A 17,554-nucleotide genomic window follows, 5' to 3' on the forward strand; every position below is an offset into this window, starting at 1 on the left:
AAATATTCCCCGAATACGGCGTACCCATCTAATGTGCCATTGACATGTAAACACCATTAGACGGTTTCGATGTACAACACTAATAGGAACGGTAAGACTAGTATCGTCGAATCAAGCAAATGTGAATGATGTATTCCTTCGAAGAAGAGTCGATATGCTTCTCGTTTACGGAGAATGCCAACGAAATTCAGAGAGAGCTAGAGACTTATACGCTGAAAGATATCCTCAACGGACCGACCATACTCGTCGTAAATTTAAATATGTGTTTGATAAATTGAGAACAACTGGATCTTTAATGCATCGTGAACATATCCGGCAAAGGAAAGTTACTAACGATGAATCGGAAATTGGTACTCTTGCCGCTGTGGTTCGGGATGCGTCAAATTGCAAGGGATTCTGGCATGAGCCAGAGTAGTATTGTTCGGTTCTATATCGCCATAAATATCATCCTTACTGTATCAGTCTCCACCAAGAATTAACTGGTATGGATTGTATGCGTCGCATTGAATTCTGCCGATGGGCTGAACTTCAGATTCAGAGGGATGATGCATTTATTAATTTGTTTTTATTTACCGACAAGGCTACATTCATGAACCACGGAAATGTTAATTTGCATAACATGCATTATTGGGCAACTGAAAATCCATGTTGGCTGCACCAAGTTGCACGCCAAAAACCGTGGTCAGTGAATGTATGGTGTGACATTCTGCAGGACAGAATTCTAGGCCCCTATTTCATCGAAGGAAATCTTAATGGTAGGAAGTACACCAGATTCCTGCAAGAAACATTAGGTCTGTTGTTGGAAGAAATACCTTCAGGAACAAGGAACAGAATGTAGTATTAATGCGATGGGTGTCCGGCACATTTCTCTCTGATGGTTAGAAATGAGTTGCAGAGACAGTTCCCAAATCGTTGGATTGGACGCAGAGGAGATATGTCGTGGCTGGCTCGTTCGCCAGACTTACGCCTCTGAATTTTGTCTTGTGGGGATTCGTAAAAGACATTGTTTATAAATACGTTCCAACTACACTATAAGATATGTGAGAGAGAATTGTCAGAGCATGTGCTTCGATAAGTGCCGATGTGATAAGGAATACCACCCAATCCATGATAAGAAGATTGCAGCACTGCATGGATACCAGTGGTCCTCACTTCGAACACCTTCTGTAAATGGACGTTCATGACACCTTTGTGACCTTCGTTGACCTTCAAAGACCTTACTGTTATACATTACTCAATTCGTCTCGATAGCCCCTATCAGAAAATAAGTACCAAACCATAGCACCCCACTTACAAAAACAAAACAAAAAATGTTTCAAATGGCTCTGAGCACTGTGGGACGTAACATCTGAGTTCATCAGTCCCCTAGAACTTAGAACTACTTAAATCTAACTCTCCTAAGGACATCACACACATTCATGCCCGAGACAGGATTCGAACCTGCGACCGTAGCGGTCGCGCGTTTCCAGACTGAAACGCCTAGAACCGCTCGGCCACATCGGCCGGCCTACAAAAATAAAGCTGACCTTCATATCTCTGAAGCGACCCCCACGTAGCAACAAAAAACTAACAACGTCATACTATGCCCCCCCCCCTCCCCCACACCATTGTGCTATGCAACTTTCGTTCCACAAATTTTTCTGCTCTTGTCATACTTTCGGAGTTATTCTTGGTGGCAACAGTGACTCACCCTGGTATATTCTGCCCACTACTAGTGCTAACTCCTGACGGCTGTACCGTTCCTTGACATAATTTTCCGCCGAAAAACTACAGGGTGTTTCAACCACAATGTTTTATCAAAATATCACCCATAGGGACAGATATCTGCACGCTACCAGCTACCACCTACCATCATCCAGTATAGAAACATTCTGTTTTTAGGACCTTGGTGCATCGAACGGAAGCCGTTTCAGACTCTAGAGACCAGCCGTGGAAACTGAGTCTCTTAGAGGGAAGTGTTAAAAGAAAACGGCTCCAAAACCGCCAAATTTCTCAAACCATCTCGCCGAAGACTTGTAAGATAAAGGAATACGCGGGTATTTCTGCATTTCTGCTTCTCAGTAACAGGAAAGATACGCCTGCTCCGAAAAAGGCTTAAAAGCAGTTCATCTTCAGGTCTCCAACAAACAACTCTTGGAAGGTGATGTAGGCTCCAGATCGCCAGGGACATACAAAAGACCGTGTAGTTGTAGACAGTTTTGTGCCGGAGAGACTGTGCACACTTTTAAGCAGCGTCGTATAGAACAGCAACAATAAGCTCACGACAGTCGCCACTTGACAGCGGCCGAAGGCGATTCGGCCGAAAGCTTATGGTGTTTTAACCGCTCACGCATCTGGAAGCTCGAGAAAATTTTACTCATATTTACAGTCTGACAGTTTTCACATTTATCAACAGGTGCGTTGATTAGTTATGTGATGATAACGTCTTTCTGGATATATGGTTGTAAGTAACGCACTTCACAAATTTTTGACACCGACTGAAATAACTTTCTATTTTCTACACCTCCTATAGATTTCATTAACTCCGAAGGTATATCCTCCACCATTCCTTACTTGTTTGAGCTCAAATCACTCGGTGCTTTGTCAAACACTGACCGCGTTACTGGACCATCTGTTTCTTCTACGTCAGTGAAAGGCTTACGCTTCGCATAAACAAGGGAAGCAGTAATTTTATTGATATCTAGCATGCGTTATAAACATCGCACTTTTACAATTACGTGATTGTTCTGAAGTTTCTATAGAAAAACAAACTTGGTTTGCATTCATAAAAGGTTTCATCTCATCGCATGACTTGGCAGAAAAGCACGTGTAATGGATCATTTCATCAAATACTGGCGAGGATTGCTGTGATGTGTACATGAAAGATGTTTTGATGCAGTCTGCTCGGAGCTCAAAATAAAACAAAGGGGATACGAAATCCTGTAAACTTTTAATACAATCCTTTGTTTGAAAGCTACTTGCAGAATTCTCATGGACGCTGGAAGAACAATTTTGTCCTGGAAATTTATTTGCAATCCCGAATTTTCCTTTGACATTTCTTTTCGTGCGTTTTATGAAAAGATCTATAAATACAATTTATTGAGCATTATTTCGGTTTATTTGCAATGTAAGTGGCGTAAAAACTGAAAATAAAGAAAAAGTTTCCGCACAGAGGTTTCACCTCAAGATGTACAGATCACCGTTCAGTAATCTTCCCGCTGTTCCAGCCGCTGCCTAGGAACTAAGCTAATATAAGCGGCACATACCTCGAACAACACGCGTCAAAATTGCATTTTTTTTTCTAAACACTTCCATCTGGAATTCTTCATTCGCTTTTATTTCTGGTGAAGTTCTGCATATACCATAAATCTAGACACAATTGATGATAATGTGTTGGCGCCGTCCCCTTGTTGGATAACATCTTGAAGCAGAAACAAGCATTCTGACGGGTGCCAGTGGGTGTACAAGCTGTATGAAAAAAGGTGTCACATGCTCCTATAGGAGGTTTAAAAATGGTTCAAATGGCTCTGAGCACTATGGGACTTAACATCTGTGGTCATCAGTCCCCTAGAACTTAGAACTATTTAAACCTAACTAACCCAAGGACATCACACACATCCATGCCCGAGGCAGGAGGCAGGATTCGAACCTGCGACCGCAGCAGTCGCGCGGTTCCGGACTGAGCGCCTAGAACCGCTAGATCACTGCGGCCGGCCTGCAGGAGGTAGTACTGGCCAAAGTTGGAGAAAAGTTCATATAATTACACACCTGGAAACCAATACAAGTTGAGATATGACCATTTTACTTTTGACGAGGAATGTGTAGGTTCTGTGGTGCATGCAGGCTTTAATACACACGTTTACGGAGACGCTAGTCGTCGAGCAAGTGTTGATGATGTTTGGTTTGAGGTGCAATCAACTGTGTGGTCATCTGCGCCTGTGCAGACTCCCAATTTTTAGACTCTCCAACTTTTCTATACAGTCCAATCTAGCCACAGTCACAAATGAGTATGATGATGATGAAATGATGATTACCTGACCCCGTGATCCAGATGCAGCAGCCGTCCTCGAGCAAGTGAAGCATGAGGATCATTTCAGTATCAATGTATGAGCAAGAACTATTGGTGGCAGACCCGTAGATCCATGCTCAAATTAACAGGTGCTGTGGATCACTGATTTAAAAAAATGGTTCAAATGGCTCTAAGCACTATGGGACTTAACATCTGTGGTCATCAGTCCCCTAGACTTAGAACTACTTAAACCTAACTAACCTAAGGACATCACATACATCCATGCCCAAGGCAGGATTCGAATCTACGACTGTAGCAGCAGCGCGGTTCCGGACTGAAGCGCCTAGAAGCGCTCGGCCACAGCGGCCAGCACTGATTTCTGCGTAATGAATCACTGATCATTCCAAAAAGACAATGAGTGTTGCCTCTACAGGCTGGATCACCGATCATTTTCTGGGATAGTGTGATAGTACCTATCCGCAACATATCATGGGCGATGGATTGGTCAAGGAGACCCAGTAGCATAGTCTCCCCATTCAGAGGACCTGAATCCATTAGATTTCTGGCTGTGGATTATTTAAAGGCATTGGTTTGCGCACAACCCGTCGACAATGTGCAGATTTTAGAGGATCGTGTGATCAACGCAAGTGCTGCAATCCAAAATTTGAAAGAACGCTTGATTCACTGTGAAGAAGTGCTGAATGATGTGTCAGAATGCGTGATAGAGTCCGCGCATGATACGATTGCCGACGTGTGGTGACCAATTTTCGTCCAAAGCGCTTGGCGAGTTCATTCACTTGTTCAGAAGGGGAGGCCAACACTATCCGCCAACTCTCGGCCAGGCGGCGATGACAGAATTGAGGCGGACGCCCTGCAATCTTTCTCGAACGAATTTACAGAAAATTTTCGAAAAAAAATTCATTTTTGTTTTACTTGTAGCTTTGTGTGTCAAGTTCATTATGCTGTGCCCATCATTTCGTTTATGGTCGTAGCTACTGTGATGTTTACGTGGAAGTAAGACACTGCGCGAAATTCGGAAAAGTTTGCAATGAAAAATAGGGGTCAATATGATTTTGCGTCTGGTGCATATTACGTATGAAATTTAGCTAACATGTTGCATTTTTAAAAGTAGGCTTCCGCGGCCATTCTCACAGTCAATAAAATTTTTCTGGGTTTGTGACAGCATTGTCAGTATGTAACACTACTGACGTTTTGGTCTCTGTGGCAAGTGACCTTCTTCAGGGTGTTTTTGTTTACAAAAAAAGGTCATTGTCTACAAAAAGAGGTCATTTGCGACAGTGGCCGAAACATCGGTAGTTTTACATATTGACAATGCGGTAATAAACCCAGAAAAATTTCACCGTTTGTTGCATTTTTCTTTAGACCCGGGCGGAAGTCTCCATCTGTCACTAATCTCGAGAAAACTGATCTGACGTAGCACACTAATTTGCGGTTGCGTCGCGCCAGCGATAAAACCAGAGTCAGATATCCGCAGCATTCCTCATATTTCATAAACGGTCTGAGATACTGAAATGAGACTTTGGCAAATGATAGAGGAGAGTATTTTGCCGTATGGTTATCACGCAACACGTCACTATCTACAGTGTTATTCCACTAACTACAGCCTTTTTTGATGAAAAACTGTAATTTTTAAGGGCCATCGATGGCTGGTGAAATGAGTAATGCTATAGATTTTGAAACAAATCAAAGTGAAGACATTACACGTTTATTTTGCACTGAGGATGTGCTTTTTCACATTATACTGATCTTTCTTTTCCTCACCTTCTCACTAAATAAGTTTAATAAAACTATGTTTCAGAATTCTCCCGCAATTACGTCTGCACAACATGTTAGGGAGGTGAGATTGTGTAAACTCCGCTGTGTTTCGGCAGAACAACAAAATTTAAACATAGCAACAAGAGAAATGTGTAGGTCTTACTCAAAATTTGCTACTCGCGACAATTCTCTGGTTAACAAGTCAGGCGAAAATAAATTGCTGCATTTTCGGCAGAATTCTTTTTAGATGGTACCCGAAGCAGAGGTGACAGATCTTTTTGATGGTCACCATGAAAATGTGGGCGTGGAGGGTCTCCGCTTAATATGTACAAAAAATATCAGCGTAGGCTTCAGTTTAGATTGGCTCTTCCCTTCCAGCGCTCGGCATTTGCCCTACAGCGCCTGCCCGCAGCCCCCACCACTACCACTCTCCCCACGTGTGCCCTGGTGTCTGTGCATCTATCGGTCACGGAATTCTCCGCGGACTTAACCACATGCAGCACTGCCCGTAGTGTCTACTCCTACATAGCAGACAGATGCCGATGGGGAGTCAGACTGGCCCACATCTCAACCAATACTGGTTTCTGGGCCCAAATCATCGCCGAATTCCCACAGTGTTTCACTCATGGGATTTAACCTTGGCTGAAAATTCTGAACAGGTTTAATTAGTTCTGAGTTCTAGGGGACTCCGATGTTGAGTCTCATAGTGCTCAGAACCATCAGAACCATTTGAACATCTGGATAAATGACTTTCTTGTGTTATTACATAGTCCAAGCCATATGGCTTCGACACTGCGTTTTCTAGTTAGGCATTTGAATCACTGATGAGTAGTTTTGGAATTCTCGCTCTGCTGTTCCCTGCTTATGGAGCTTCCTTTGTGCTGCTCTGGTGCTGGCAGGGTTTGCGAGTGTGACATTCAAATCTGCAGTGATTTGTGCAGCTGTCATCCTTTATTTTTCGTTACAATGTTCTTCAAAGACCGTCTGTCACGATCACTCAATACATACTTTTGGCCAGCCAGTGTGGCCGAGCGGTTCTAGGCGCTTCAGTCTAGAACCGCGCGACCGCTACGGTCGCAGGTTACAATACTGCCTCGGGCATGGATGTGTGTGATTTCCTTAGGTCAGTTAGGTTTAATTAGTTCTGAGTTCTAGGGGACTTATGACTTCAGATGTTGAGTCTCATAGTGCTCAGAACCATTAGAACCATTTGAACATACTTTTGTGCACGTTTGACTCAGTGGGTGATGTTTTTCCCCTTTCCTTGTGTGTGATCTAAATCTTCAATATGGTGTCTCTTGAAACAGTAAACACTTTGGCTTCCTTGGTTACTAAAACACCCACCATATGAGTGTCAATAATTTAAAAAGTGGTTCAAATGGCTCTAAGCACTGTGGGACTTAACATCTGAGGTCATCAGTCCCCTAGACTTAAATAACCTAAGGACAACACACACATCCATGCCCGAGGCAGGAGTCGAGCCTGCGACCGTAGCAGCAGCGCTGTTCCGGACTGAAGCGCCTAGAACCGCTGGGCCACAGCGGCCGGCGTCAACAATTTGCCAATGTTCGAATTTACTTAGCTTCGACATAATGAACTCACAACTATACAGAACACAGTTCTGTCCACGACTAATGTTTGCGACATATTGAGGACACGACAAAGGTGCCATTGGTGGTCAAATACAACAGCGCAACCTGCAGGCTTGGGTAGCATCTGCATTTATGTTCAAGTATGCAGTTCTAATGGTGTTTCCATATTTTTGTCCAACCGCTCTTTTAGCAACAAACTCTCATTACTTCGAGGTCATAATTTGCAAACTATAGAAATCAGAAGTAGGCCCTCAGTAGAAACATTACTCACTTACCGCTATGTTTTTCAATGCTATGTGAGCCTGTAAAGAGGGGAAAGGGTGTTTTTTCAGTCGTTTCCAGCTTCGTGAAGCAGGACTGTTTTTCCTTCTGAAAATATATCACGGTTGCTCCACCGTGGCCACAGAATGGGAGGATTTATATTTCAGAGCGGCTGTTATTTTTTTCTTGGTGGAAGCTCTTTCCTCTTCTGTCTTGCCTCACTCAACTCACTGTGGTTTTATACATTTGTCATTGTGCCAACTTTTGGGGGTAGGCTGAACTGTCATATTATTCCGAAATATCGTGAACAACAGTATCGCCAGTAAATCTTGTTATTGATTACCGGTTTCGACAGATCTGTGCTGTCATCGTGGGGTCTTGTAACACAGAAGTTCATGAGGCGTGTAGTATTTATTGTGGGCAACACATACAGTCATGTCAAGAATGGGCGATTTTATCTGGCTGCAGTATTCTCTGCAGTCGGCCAGGCCGCGATAAACCAAATTAAATGTGTTCTGTGTCCAACATAGCTTGTAATTTCTTACATTCCTTGTCACTTTTAGAGGCTAAAAGTTTTGATGGTACTTTATTTTCCGAAAGTTACCTGAGAAAGTTGGAAACGAATATATTTTGTCTGATAAAAAGTATCTTAATACCTATCATAGGACAACAGTGTGGGGTGTGTAGACCATTATCCTGCGTGACGGAATGAACTCTGCTGGCAACACTTGTAGCTAGGTATATGAATGCTTGTGGGGGAACTTCTGTCCATTCTTTCTCACCAGCCGAAATCAGAGAAGGTAGAGATCTTTCACTCCCGGGTCTGGAGCAAAGACGGCATGTCCCATTGGGTTCAGGTCGAAAGTCTGGGCAGACCAGTCCATGTCCGCAGCTCGTGGTCTAGTGGCTAGCGTTGTTGCCTCTGGATCAAGGGGTCCCGGGTTCGATTCATGGCCGATTTGTGGGTTTTCTCTGCCTGGGGACTGGGTGTTTGTGTTGTCCTCGTCATTTCATCATCATCATTCGTGACAGTGGCTGGATTTGACTGTGAAAGAAAGTGGCCTGTGTAAAAATGGGTTCTTTGTACAGGGGCTGATGACTGCACAGTTGAGCGCCCCACAAACCAAACATCATCATCATCATCATCACAGATCAGTCCATTTCGGGAATGGTATTGTCCAGAAGCCATCGTCTCACAGATGATGTTTTATGACAGTGTACGTTGACATGATGGTACAAACAACCATCGTCTCCATACTGTTTGTCTACTCTACGCAGTACACAGTGCTGATAATGTGTTGATATCATTCCACATTTAGTGTATTTGTAAGCGCAATAAGGGACCTCACCCTAACCAAGAATAACAACCGCATACTGTAACATCAGCTCCTCAATACATCACCGTCGGCTCTACGTATGGTGGCAGGCGACGCTCTTCAGGCAACCACAAAACCAAACCGCTCCCTCCGACTGCGACGGGGTACAGTGTGAGTCATCACTCCAAATGTTCTCCCCCCCCCCCCCCCCCCCCCCCATAGCTGAGTGCTCAGCATAACGGATTGCCGCCCTACGAGCCCGGATTCGATTTCCGGCTGGGTCGGGGATTTTCTCCGCTCAGGGACCGGATGTTGTGCTATCATCATCATCATTTCATCCCCATCCGGTGCGCAGGTCGCCCAATGTGGCGTCGAATGTAATAAGACCTCCACCAAGGCGGCCGGATCTGTCTCGCAAGGGGCCTTCCGGCCAATGACGCCAAACGCTCATTTCCATCACCCCAGATCACGTTTCCTGTAATCCGCTGTCCAGTGCTCTCGCTCTTTACACAACCTCAAGCGTCGCCTAGCATTGACTGCAGAAATATAAAACTCTTTGGGAACTACTCGACCTCTGTACCCCTTTCTTTTCAACTCCCTACGCACTGTCCGAGAGCTAGACGGATTGCTGCTAGCACTTTGGAACCTATAAGTTGCTCCTTCCGCTGACTTTACGTGATTTTATACAACAACGTCTGCAGTGCTTTACGGCCCCTTTCTGCCAATACATGAGGTTGCCTGAGCTTGGTTTAGCTGCGGTCATTCCTTCACGTTTCCAATTCACAATCACATCACCTACCGCATAGCTAGGCAACTTTAGAAGGGTTGAAACATCCCTGACTGATTTGTTCAAAAAATGGTTCAAATGGCTCTGAGCACTATGGGACTCAACTGCTGTGGTCATTAGTCCCCTAGAACTTAGAACTACTTAAACCTAACTAACCTAAGGACATCACACACATCCATGCCCGAGGCAGGATTCGAACCTGCGACCGTAGCAGCCGCACGGTTCCGGACTGCGCGCCTAGAACCGCGAGACCACCGCGGCCGGCGACTGATTTGTTACTCAGATGACACCAGTCCACGTTGAAAGTCCCGGAGCTCTCCTGACAGACCCATTCTACTGTTAATGCTCCTCTACAGACTACACGACACTCTCTCTCGTGATATCTAGTAGTTAATTCCGTGTTATGGTTGGTTCAAATGGCTCTGAGCACTATGGGACTCTGCTTCTGAGGTCATCAGTCCCCTAGAACTCAGAACTACTAAAACCTAACTAATCTAAGGACATCACACGCACCCATGCCCGAGGCAGGATTCGAACTTGCGACCGTAGCGGCCGCGCGGTTCCAGACTGTAGCACCTAGAACCGCTCGGCCAACCCGACCGGCTATTCCGTGTTATACAGGGGTTTCTGGATGCTTACGATCAGGCAGTGTAAGTAAAATGTAAACGCTGTTGTTAAAATGACCTCCCTTAACTCCCCACTCCACCCGCACCCTCCTCCCCCAACCACACGCCACTTGGATACGCGCCTAAATAAAGTACGTCCTTTCCGTAACTCTGTTACGCCCTCACGTTGACCCAATTTACAGATCTGACTCCATACAACCGACTGCCACATCTAGACCACATCAGTGCCGTCAGCGGTGGAGATCACGTGACCGATTGATACCGGTTTTACTCCATGTACACTCCATAGTGGCCAGTGTTACCTTTCAAGCGGGTGATCAGTATTTTTCTCCGGTGAGCTTAGTTTATAAACATAGCAGCAAGAGCAGTAAGTTAGGGTTAGAGATATGAATTTGCATCACAAGTGCGAGGCAGTGTTCGAATACAAAAGGGGGCAGAGCTTATCTGCAAGAACGAAACTGCGGCCAGCGAGGAACGACTCACCTTCCCTTCTCGTAGATGCGGCCCTTGTCGGGCCCCAGCCAGCTCATCTGCTCGCCGCCGCGGCTGACACACGTAACCACGTATGACTCGTCGACGAACCGCACAACTGGCTCGCTCTTGTTCGGCGACAGATGGAAGTCGGACGTGTCGCCAGCTGCCGTCCCTGGAACACGACAAAACCCAGTCACAACGTGTTGCAGCTGAATCAACACTGACGGGCACTCCCACAACACATCAGACCCACAGCTGATAGAAAATAAACACCTGATCTTTGCCTGGCAGTCTTGATAGCTTTCTTGTGAGTTGTAAATACTTACATCCTAAGAAAAAAATAAACGTCGCACCACGAAGGAATTATCCGAATTGAACGGAAATCTGTAGATGTGAGGTACTTGTACAGATAAACAAATGATTACAATTTCAGAAAAATTGGATGATTTATTCAGGAGAACGATTCACAAATTGAGCAAGGTGTTGGTCCACCTCTGGTCCTCATGCAAGCAGTTATTCGCCTTGGCATTCGTTAATAGAATTGTTGGATGTCCTCCAGAGAGGTATCGTGCCAAATTCTGTCCAACTAATGCGTTACATCGTCAAGATCTCGGGATGGTTGGAGAGCCATACCCATAATGCTCCACACGTTCACGACTGGAGAGAGATCCGGTGACCTAGCTTGCCGAGGTAGGTTTTGACGAGCACAAAGACAAGTAGTGGAAACTCTCGACGGGTACTGGAGGGCATTATCTTGCTGAAATATACGTCCAGGATGGCTTGCCATTAAGGGCAACAAAACGGGGTGTAGAATATCGTCGACGTACCACTGTACTGTAAAGGTGCCGCGAATGGGGACCAAAGGGGTCCTGCTACGAAAATAAATGGCGCCCCTGAACATCAACCGCGGTTGTCAGCCCGCATGGTGAAAGACAGTCAGGTTGGTATCCCATTGCAGTCCGGAGGCTCTCAAGACGCATCTTCGGGGCTGAATTGAAAGCGGGACTTATCACTGAAGACAGTTATATTCCAGTTAGTGAGATTCCAAGCCACATGTAAAATAACCTGCTGTACCATTTGTCATGCACTAAAAATACACTACTGGCCATTAAAATTGCTACACCAAGAAGAAATGCAGATGAGAAACGGGTATTCATTGAACAAATGTATTACACTAGAACTGACATGTGATTACATTTTCACATAATTTGGGTGCATAGATCCAGGAACAGCTGCCCATGCAGCTTCAACACGATACCACAGTTCATCAAGAGTAGTGACTGGCGTATTGTGCCGAGCCAGTTGCCCGGCCACCATTGACCAGACGTTTTCAATTGGTGAGTAATCTGGAATATGTGCTGGCCAGGGCAGCAGTCGAACATTTTCTGTATCCAGAAAGGCCCGTACAGGACCTGCAACATGCGGTCGTGCATTATCCTGCTGAAATGTAGACTTTCGCAGGGACAGAGCCACGGGACGTAACACATCTGAGATTTAACGTCCACTGTTCAAAGTGCCGTCAATGCGAACAACAGGTGACCAAGACGTGTAACCAATGGCCCCCCATACCATCACACCGGGTGATACGCCAGTATGGGGATGACGACTACACGCTTTCAATGTGCGTTCACCGCGATGTCGCCAAACACGGTTGCGTCCATCACGATGCTGTAGACAGAACCTGGATTCATCCGAAAAAATGACGTTTTGCCATTCGTGCACCCAGGTTCGTCGTTGAGTACACCATCGCAGGCGTTCCTGTCTGTGATGCAGTGTCAAGAGTAACCGCAGCCATGGTCTCGGAGCTGATAGACCATGCTGCTGCAAACGTCGTCGAACTGTTCGCGCGGATGGTTGTTGTCTTGCAAATGTCCCCATCTGTTGACTCAGGGATCGAGACGTGGCTGCACGATCCGTTACAGCGATGCGGATAAGATGCCTATCATCTCGACTGCTCGTGATACGAGGCCGTTGGGATCCAGCATCCACCGATTCCATATTCTGCTAACAGTCATTGGATCTCGACCAACGCGAGCAGCAATGTCGCGATACGATAAACCGTATTGGCGATAGGCTACAAGTCGGAAACGTGATGGTACGCTTTTATCCTCCTTACACGAGGCATCACAACAACGTTTCACCAGGCAACGCCGGTCAACTGCTGTTTGTGTATGCGAAATCGGTTGGAAACTTTCCCCACGTCAGCAGGTTGTAGGTGTCGCCACCGGCGCCAACCTTGTGTGAATGCTCTGAAAAGCTCATCATTTGCATATCACAGCATCTTCTTCCTGTCGGTTAAATTCTGCGTCTGTAGCACTTCAGTTTCGTGGTGTAGCAATTTTAATGACCAGTAGTGTAATTTGCAGAGTATACGCGCAGATGCGATTCTTTAGTGGACGTGCGAAGAACGCTAGGAAAGACAGCGCCAAGAGTGGCGCTAGCGGCTCCGCCAGTGGTGAGGGTCCAATCCGCTGATGGAGACCTTTCTGGACGGCGTCCACGGCGCTCTGCCCCACTGGCAGCGACGCGCTGCTGGCGGCACTCCATCAGGCCGGCGTTTGGCTTTCATACATATTAGATTAACTGGATGGTCGCCAGGCCGTGTCGCGGATTACTCGACATCCGGGCGGCCTGCGCTGTGCAAACGTCCCGCCAGCCCGTCTGGCGCCGCCGCTGCTCTCGACGTCTCTCTCACCACCAGTGCGTCCTGCTGTTTCATTTGCTGCACCCCCTGTTCCGTGTCATCCAGTCCACTCGCCAGAAACCTCATGCTCTTAAACAGTGCAGTAGGTTACGTCTCTGCGCAAAAAGACTGAAACCGTTTGGGGTTCCTGGGCAGAGCAAACACGTTTTAAGCACTGTAATACCTCCGTCTTATTATTGCCCTTTTAAATTGCAAGGATACCAAATAACAAATTTTAATTATTGTGCTTACTGTCGCTAGGTAAGAACCACTTACCTATCAAAGCGGTGGGGGTGAAAAAGCAGTGTAGCTCAAGACGAGCGAATACCCAAACTTTCTTCTCACAGTATTTGAGAATGAGAGCACTAAGTGACTTGCAACAACTCCCACAAAATGATGAAAGGAAACAAGTTTATAGCTTACTACATTTTAGCTGTTTATTCAGTGAAATAGACACATGAACTATGACGTTTTAATTTATTACTTCTTTGCTATCAACTGTACTCGCGACACATTTTGTAGACAGTATTCGCATGTATCAGCAAAATTATATTATTATACATAGTTCACAATATATGTAGTCACATACCTAGATTCGCGGGAAAGTGCCGCATTATGCACGATGTTTTAATTTATTACTTAGCTACTACTAACTCTATTCAAACACATTTCGCAGACGGTCTCCACATATACCATTGCATGTAGTTGCGAAATTATATCTTTGTGCAACACATATTTAGGAAATACGACGTCATAATCATTTATCTGCGTGAAAATGAAATTGCAGGGCGAAATTTGCAAGACATTCAGGTGAATCATGTGTACAAATACGTGTGAAATGTTAAATATATATGAAATATATTTGACATATGCGCTTACAGGTAAACGTATCCTATTGAGCAGGGGTGATAAGATGTAGAGAGAAGAGGGGAGAAGAAGATGGACATAGATAGGAGGGTGGAGGAAGCGGACAGAGAAAGGGAAGAACAGGAGATGGACAGAGCGGAGTGCAGGAGTTGAACATGAAAAGGAAATAGGAGGAGGTAGAGGGAGGAGGGAGCAAGACATGAACAGATAGATGGAGAAGAATGAGATGAAGAGGGGAGTTGGAGGAAATGGACAGGGAGAGGGTGGAGTAGGAGTAAGAGAGGGTCGAAGAGATAGAATTAGAAGAAGGGGACATGGACGGAAGGGGGAGGAACAACAGGACAGAGGGGGAGGAGCAGATGGGCAGAGAGAGAGAGGTAGGAGGAGATGAACAGAGATCAAAGCAGGCAGGAGGAGACAGACAGTAAATGGGTGGTGGAGGAGGAGATTGACTAACAGAAGATTAGAATTACAGACCTGAGCAACGCCAGGTACTCAGATAATGAATAATGAAATCAGTGAGTTGTAGATACGGAGCTGCGAAATTAAGCACACAGAGCTGTCACCTCCGGCGCCACCAACGGCTCTAACCCAGCCGGGCCCCATTAGAACTTGGATTAAAGGTCTGGTTACGTCGTTCTGTGATACTTCAACTCTATAACAGAATTCATCAGTCACAGTGGTTTGGCGAGTGGTGGTGTTCTGGTCTCGCAGCCAGCAATTACCAAAGACTTTCAGTGGGTGAGAAATCTGGAGAACGTGTTGGCTAGGGTAACACTAGATCAGCCCATCCAGGTATGCCAGTGCAACACAAGCAATATGTAGTTTCGCGTTATATTGTTGCAATAACATAACGGCAACCTTGAAGATGTAATACAACCACCGGCCTGTCAGGATTGTGACTGCTGTTGTCCATATTACCGGCTACGCGGGGAGGAGGTGATCGTACACCAAATGTATCCCATACGATTATCCTACATGTTGAACATCTATGGCGATGGCGGATATGATCTGAAAAAAGTAGGGGTAAGCTATAGGGAGAGACGGGTCATATACAACATGTACAACAACCAAGAGGGAATAATAAGAGTGGACGATCAAGAACGAAGTGCTCGTATTAAGAAGGGTGTAAGACAAGGCTGTAGCCTTTCGCCCCTACTCTTCAATCTGTACATCGAGGAAGCAATGACGGAAATAAAAGAAAGGTTCAGGAGTGGAATTAAAATACAAGGTCAAAGGATACCAATGATACGATTCGCTGATGACATTGCTATCCTGAGTGAAAGTGAAGAAGAATTAAATGATCTGCTGAACGGAATGAACAGTCTAATGAATACAGAGTATGGTTTGAGAGTAAATCGGAGAAAGACGAAAGAAATGAGAAGTAGTTGAAATGAGAACAGCGAGAAACTTAACATCAGGATTGATGGTCACGAAGTCAATGAAGTTAAGGAATTCTGCTACCTAGGCAGTAAAATAACCAATGACGGACGGAGCAAGGAGGACATCAAAAGCAGACTCGCTACGGCAAAAAAGGCATTTCTGGCCAAGAGAAGTCTACTAACATCAAATACCGGCCTTAATTTGAGGAAGAAATTTCTGAGGATGTACGTCTGGAGTACAGCATTGTATGGTAGTGAAACATGGACTGTGCGAAAACCGGAACAGAAGAGAATCGAAGCATTTGAGATGTGGTGCTATAGACGAATGTTGAAAATTAGGTGGACTGATAAGGTAAGGAATGAGGAGGTTCAACGCAGAATCGGAGAGGAAAGGAATATGTGGAAAACACTGATAAGGAGAAGCGACAGGATGAAAGGACATCTGCTAAGACATGAGGGAATGACTTCCATGGTACTAGAGGGAGCTGTAGAGGGCAAAAACTGTAGAGGAAGACAGAGATACGTCAAGCAAATAATTGAGGACGTAGGTTGCAAGTGCTACTCTGAGATGAAGAGGTTAGCACAGGAAAGGAATTCGTGGCGGGCCGCATCAAACCAGTCAGTAGACTGATGACCAAAAAAAAAAAAAAAAAAATTTCGTTCTCCCCAGATTCTCCACGAATGGATACGTCCATCGTGATTCAGTACCCAGAACTGCAACTCGTCATTTCTAAAGACGACATTGTGTCACTCTTATGTTCGGCGTTGTCGTTTGAGATAACATAGTCGGCGCGTCTCCCTCTGCTGCCGTCTCAAGGGGATCCACGGAAATGGCCGCAATGCTGACAGTCCGTGGTTGATGCAGGCGCCGTCGTATTGTCTGCATGGACGTCTTGATGCACACGAGCCCATTTGTTGACTCCAGGTACATGGTGATGTACGATCCTGCATGCCTGGGTGAACATAGGTGGGGGGGGGGGGGGGGATAATTACGTGCTCCAACTAGGAGAAGACATTCTTTCTGTCTCTTGGAACATTCACTAAGTCTTATGCTAATAACCGTTACCACATTTTCTTTTTGTCGAAAGGAGTGTGCTCACGGCGGATTACGGGAAACATCCCATATTCTTAATTTTAAAATAAATCGGCGATGCTCTCAAGGGCATTGATGATATTATATGCCCAAACCATCCATATCAGACTTCTCGGAAGGGAAGCCACTAATATCCTAATATAAAACCACACTCCATGAACATCGCATGAGTATTTCTTCTCATTGCGTATAAAACTACAACAGAAAATCTGTAAACTATGGTGAAATGTCAACGTTTGTACCTGCACATCAGTAGTCGTATTATCGGCTGTAGCGGAGGGTACTTTTTATACTTCCCGTCTTACTGTCATTGCCCACCTCCCTGTTCCATTCACGAATGGTGGGTAGGTAGAATAACTGCTGATAAGTTTCCGTATTAAGATCGAATCTTGCTAACTTCTCCTTAGTGATATTTTCACAAAATATGTCTAGGAAGAAACAATATATTGTTTTGCTCTACTAGGACGATGTGGAACATGCCAAATGCACAATAAATGCGCACAGGAAACAAGGTCTTTTCCCCCCTCATTCCCTTAAATGGCACAAAATGCATATATTATATCTCCCGATTTATTTACTCATATTCAAGAATTCATCTATGGTATAGAAGGAGTTGTCAAGGAAGTATGATCTCAATGTGTTTTTGAAACTATTACTGCTGTCTGTTAGACATTTTATTTCATCTGGTAATTTATCAAAAGGTTGTATA

General features: G+C 45.2%; 1 protein-coding gene across 1 annotated transcript in view; it reads right to left on the reverse strand.

Annotated features, from left to right (window-relative positions):
• Window positions 1-13,590, reverse strand: part of LOC124620170 (limbic system-associated membrane protein-like) — a 65,506-nt gene extending 51,916 nt beyond the window's left edge. The window contains exons 1-2 of the mRNA XM_047146840.1: window positions 13,436-13,590; window positions 10,830-11,075 (exon numbers count right to left, since the gene is read on the reverse strand). Coding sequence (XP_047002796.1) covers window positions 10,830-11,075; window positions 13,436-13,590 — 401 coding nt within the window. The remainder of the gene's footprint in view (window positions 1-10,829; window positions 11,076-13,435) is intronic.
• Between the last annotated feature and the right edge of the window lie 3,964 nt (window positions 13,591-17,554).

The sequence above is a fragment of the Schistocerca americana genome, chromosome 6, assembly GCF_021461395.2.
Source record: "Schistocerca americana isolate TAMUIC-IGC-003095 chromosome 6, iqSchAmer2.1, whole genome shotgun sequence".
Taxonomy (NCBI): domain Eukaryota; kingdom Metazoa; phylum Arthropoda; class Insecta; order Orthoptera; family Acrididae; genus Schistocerca; species Schistocerca americana.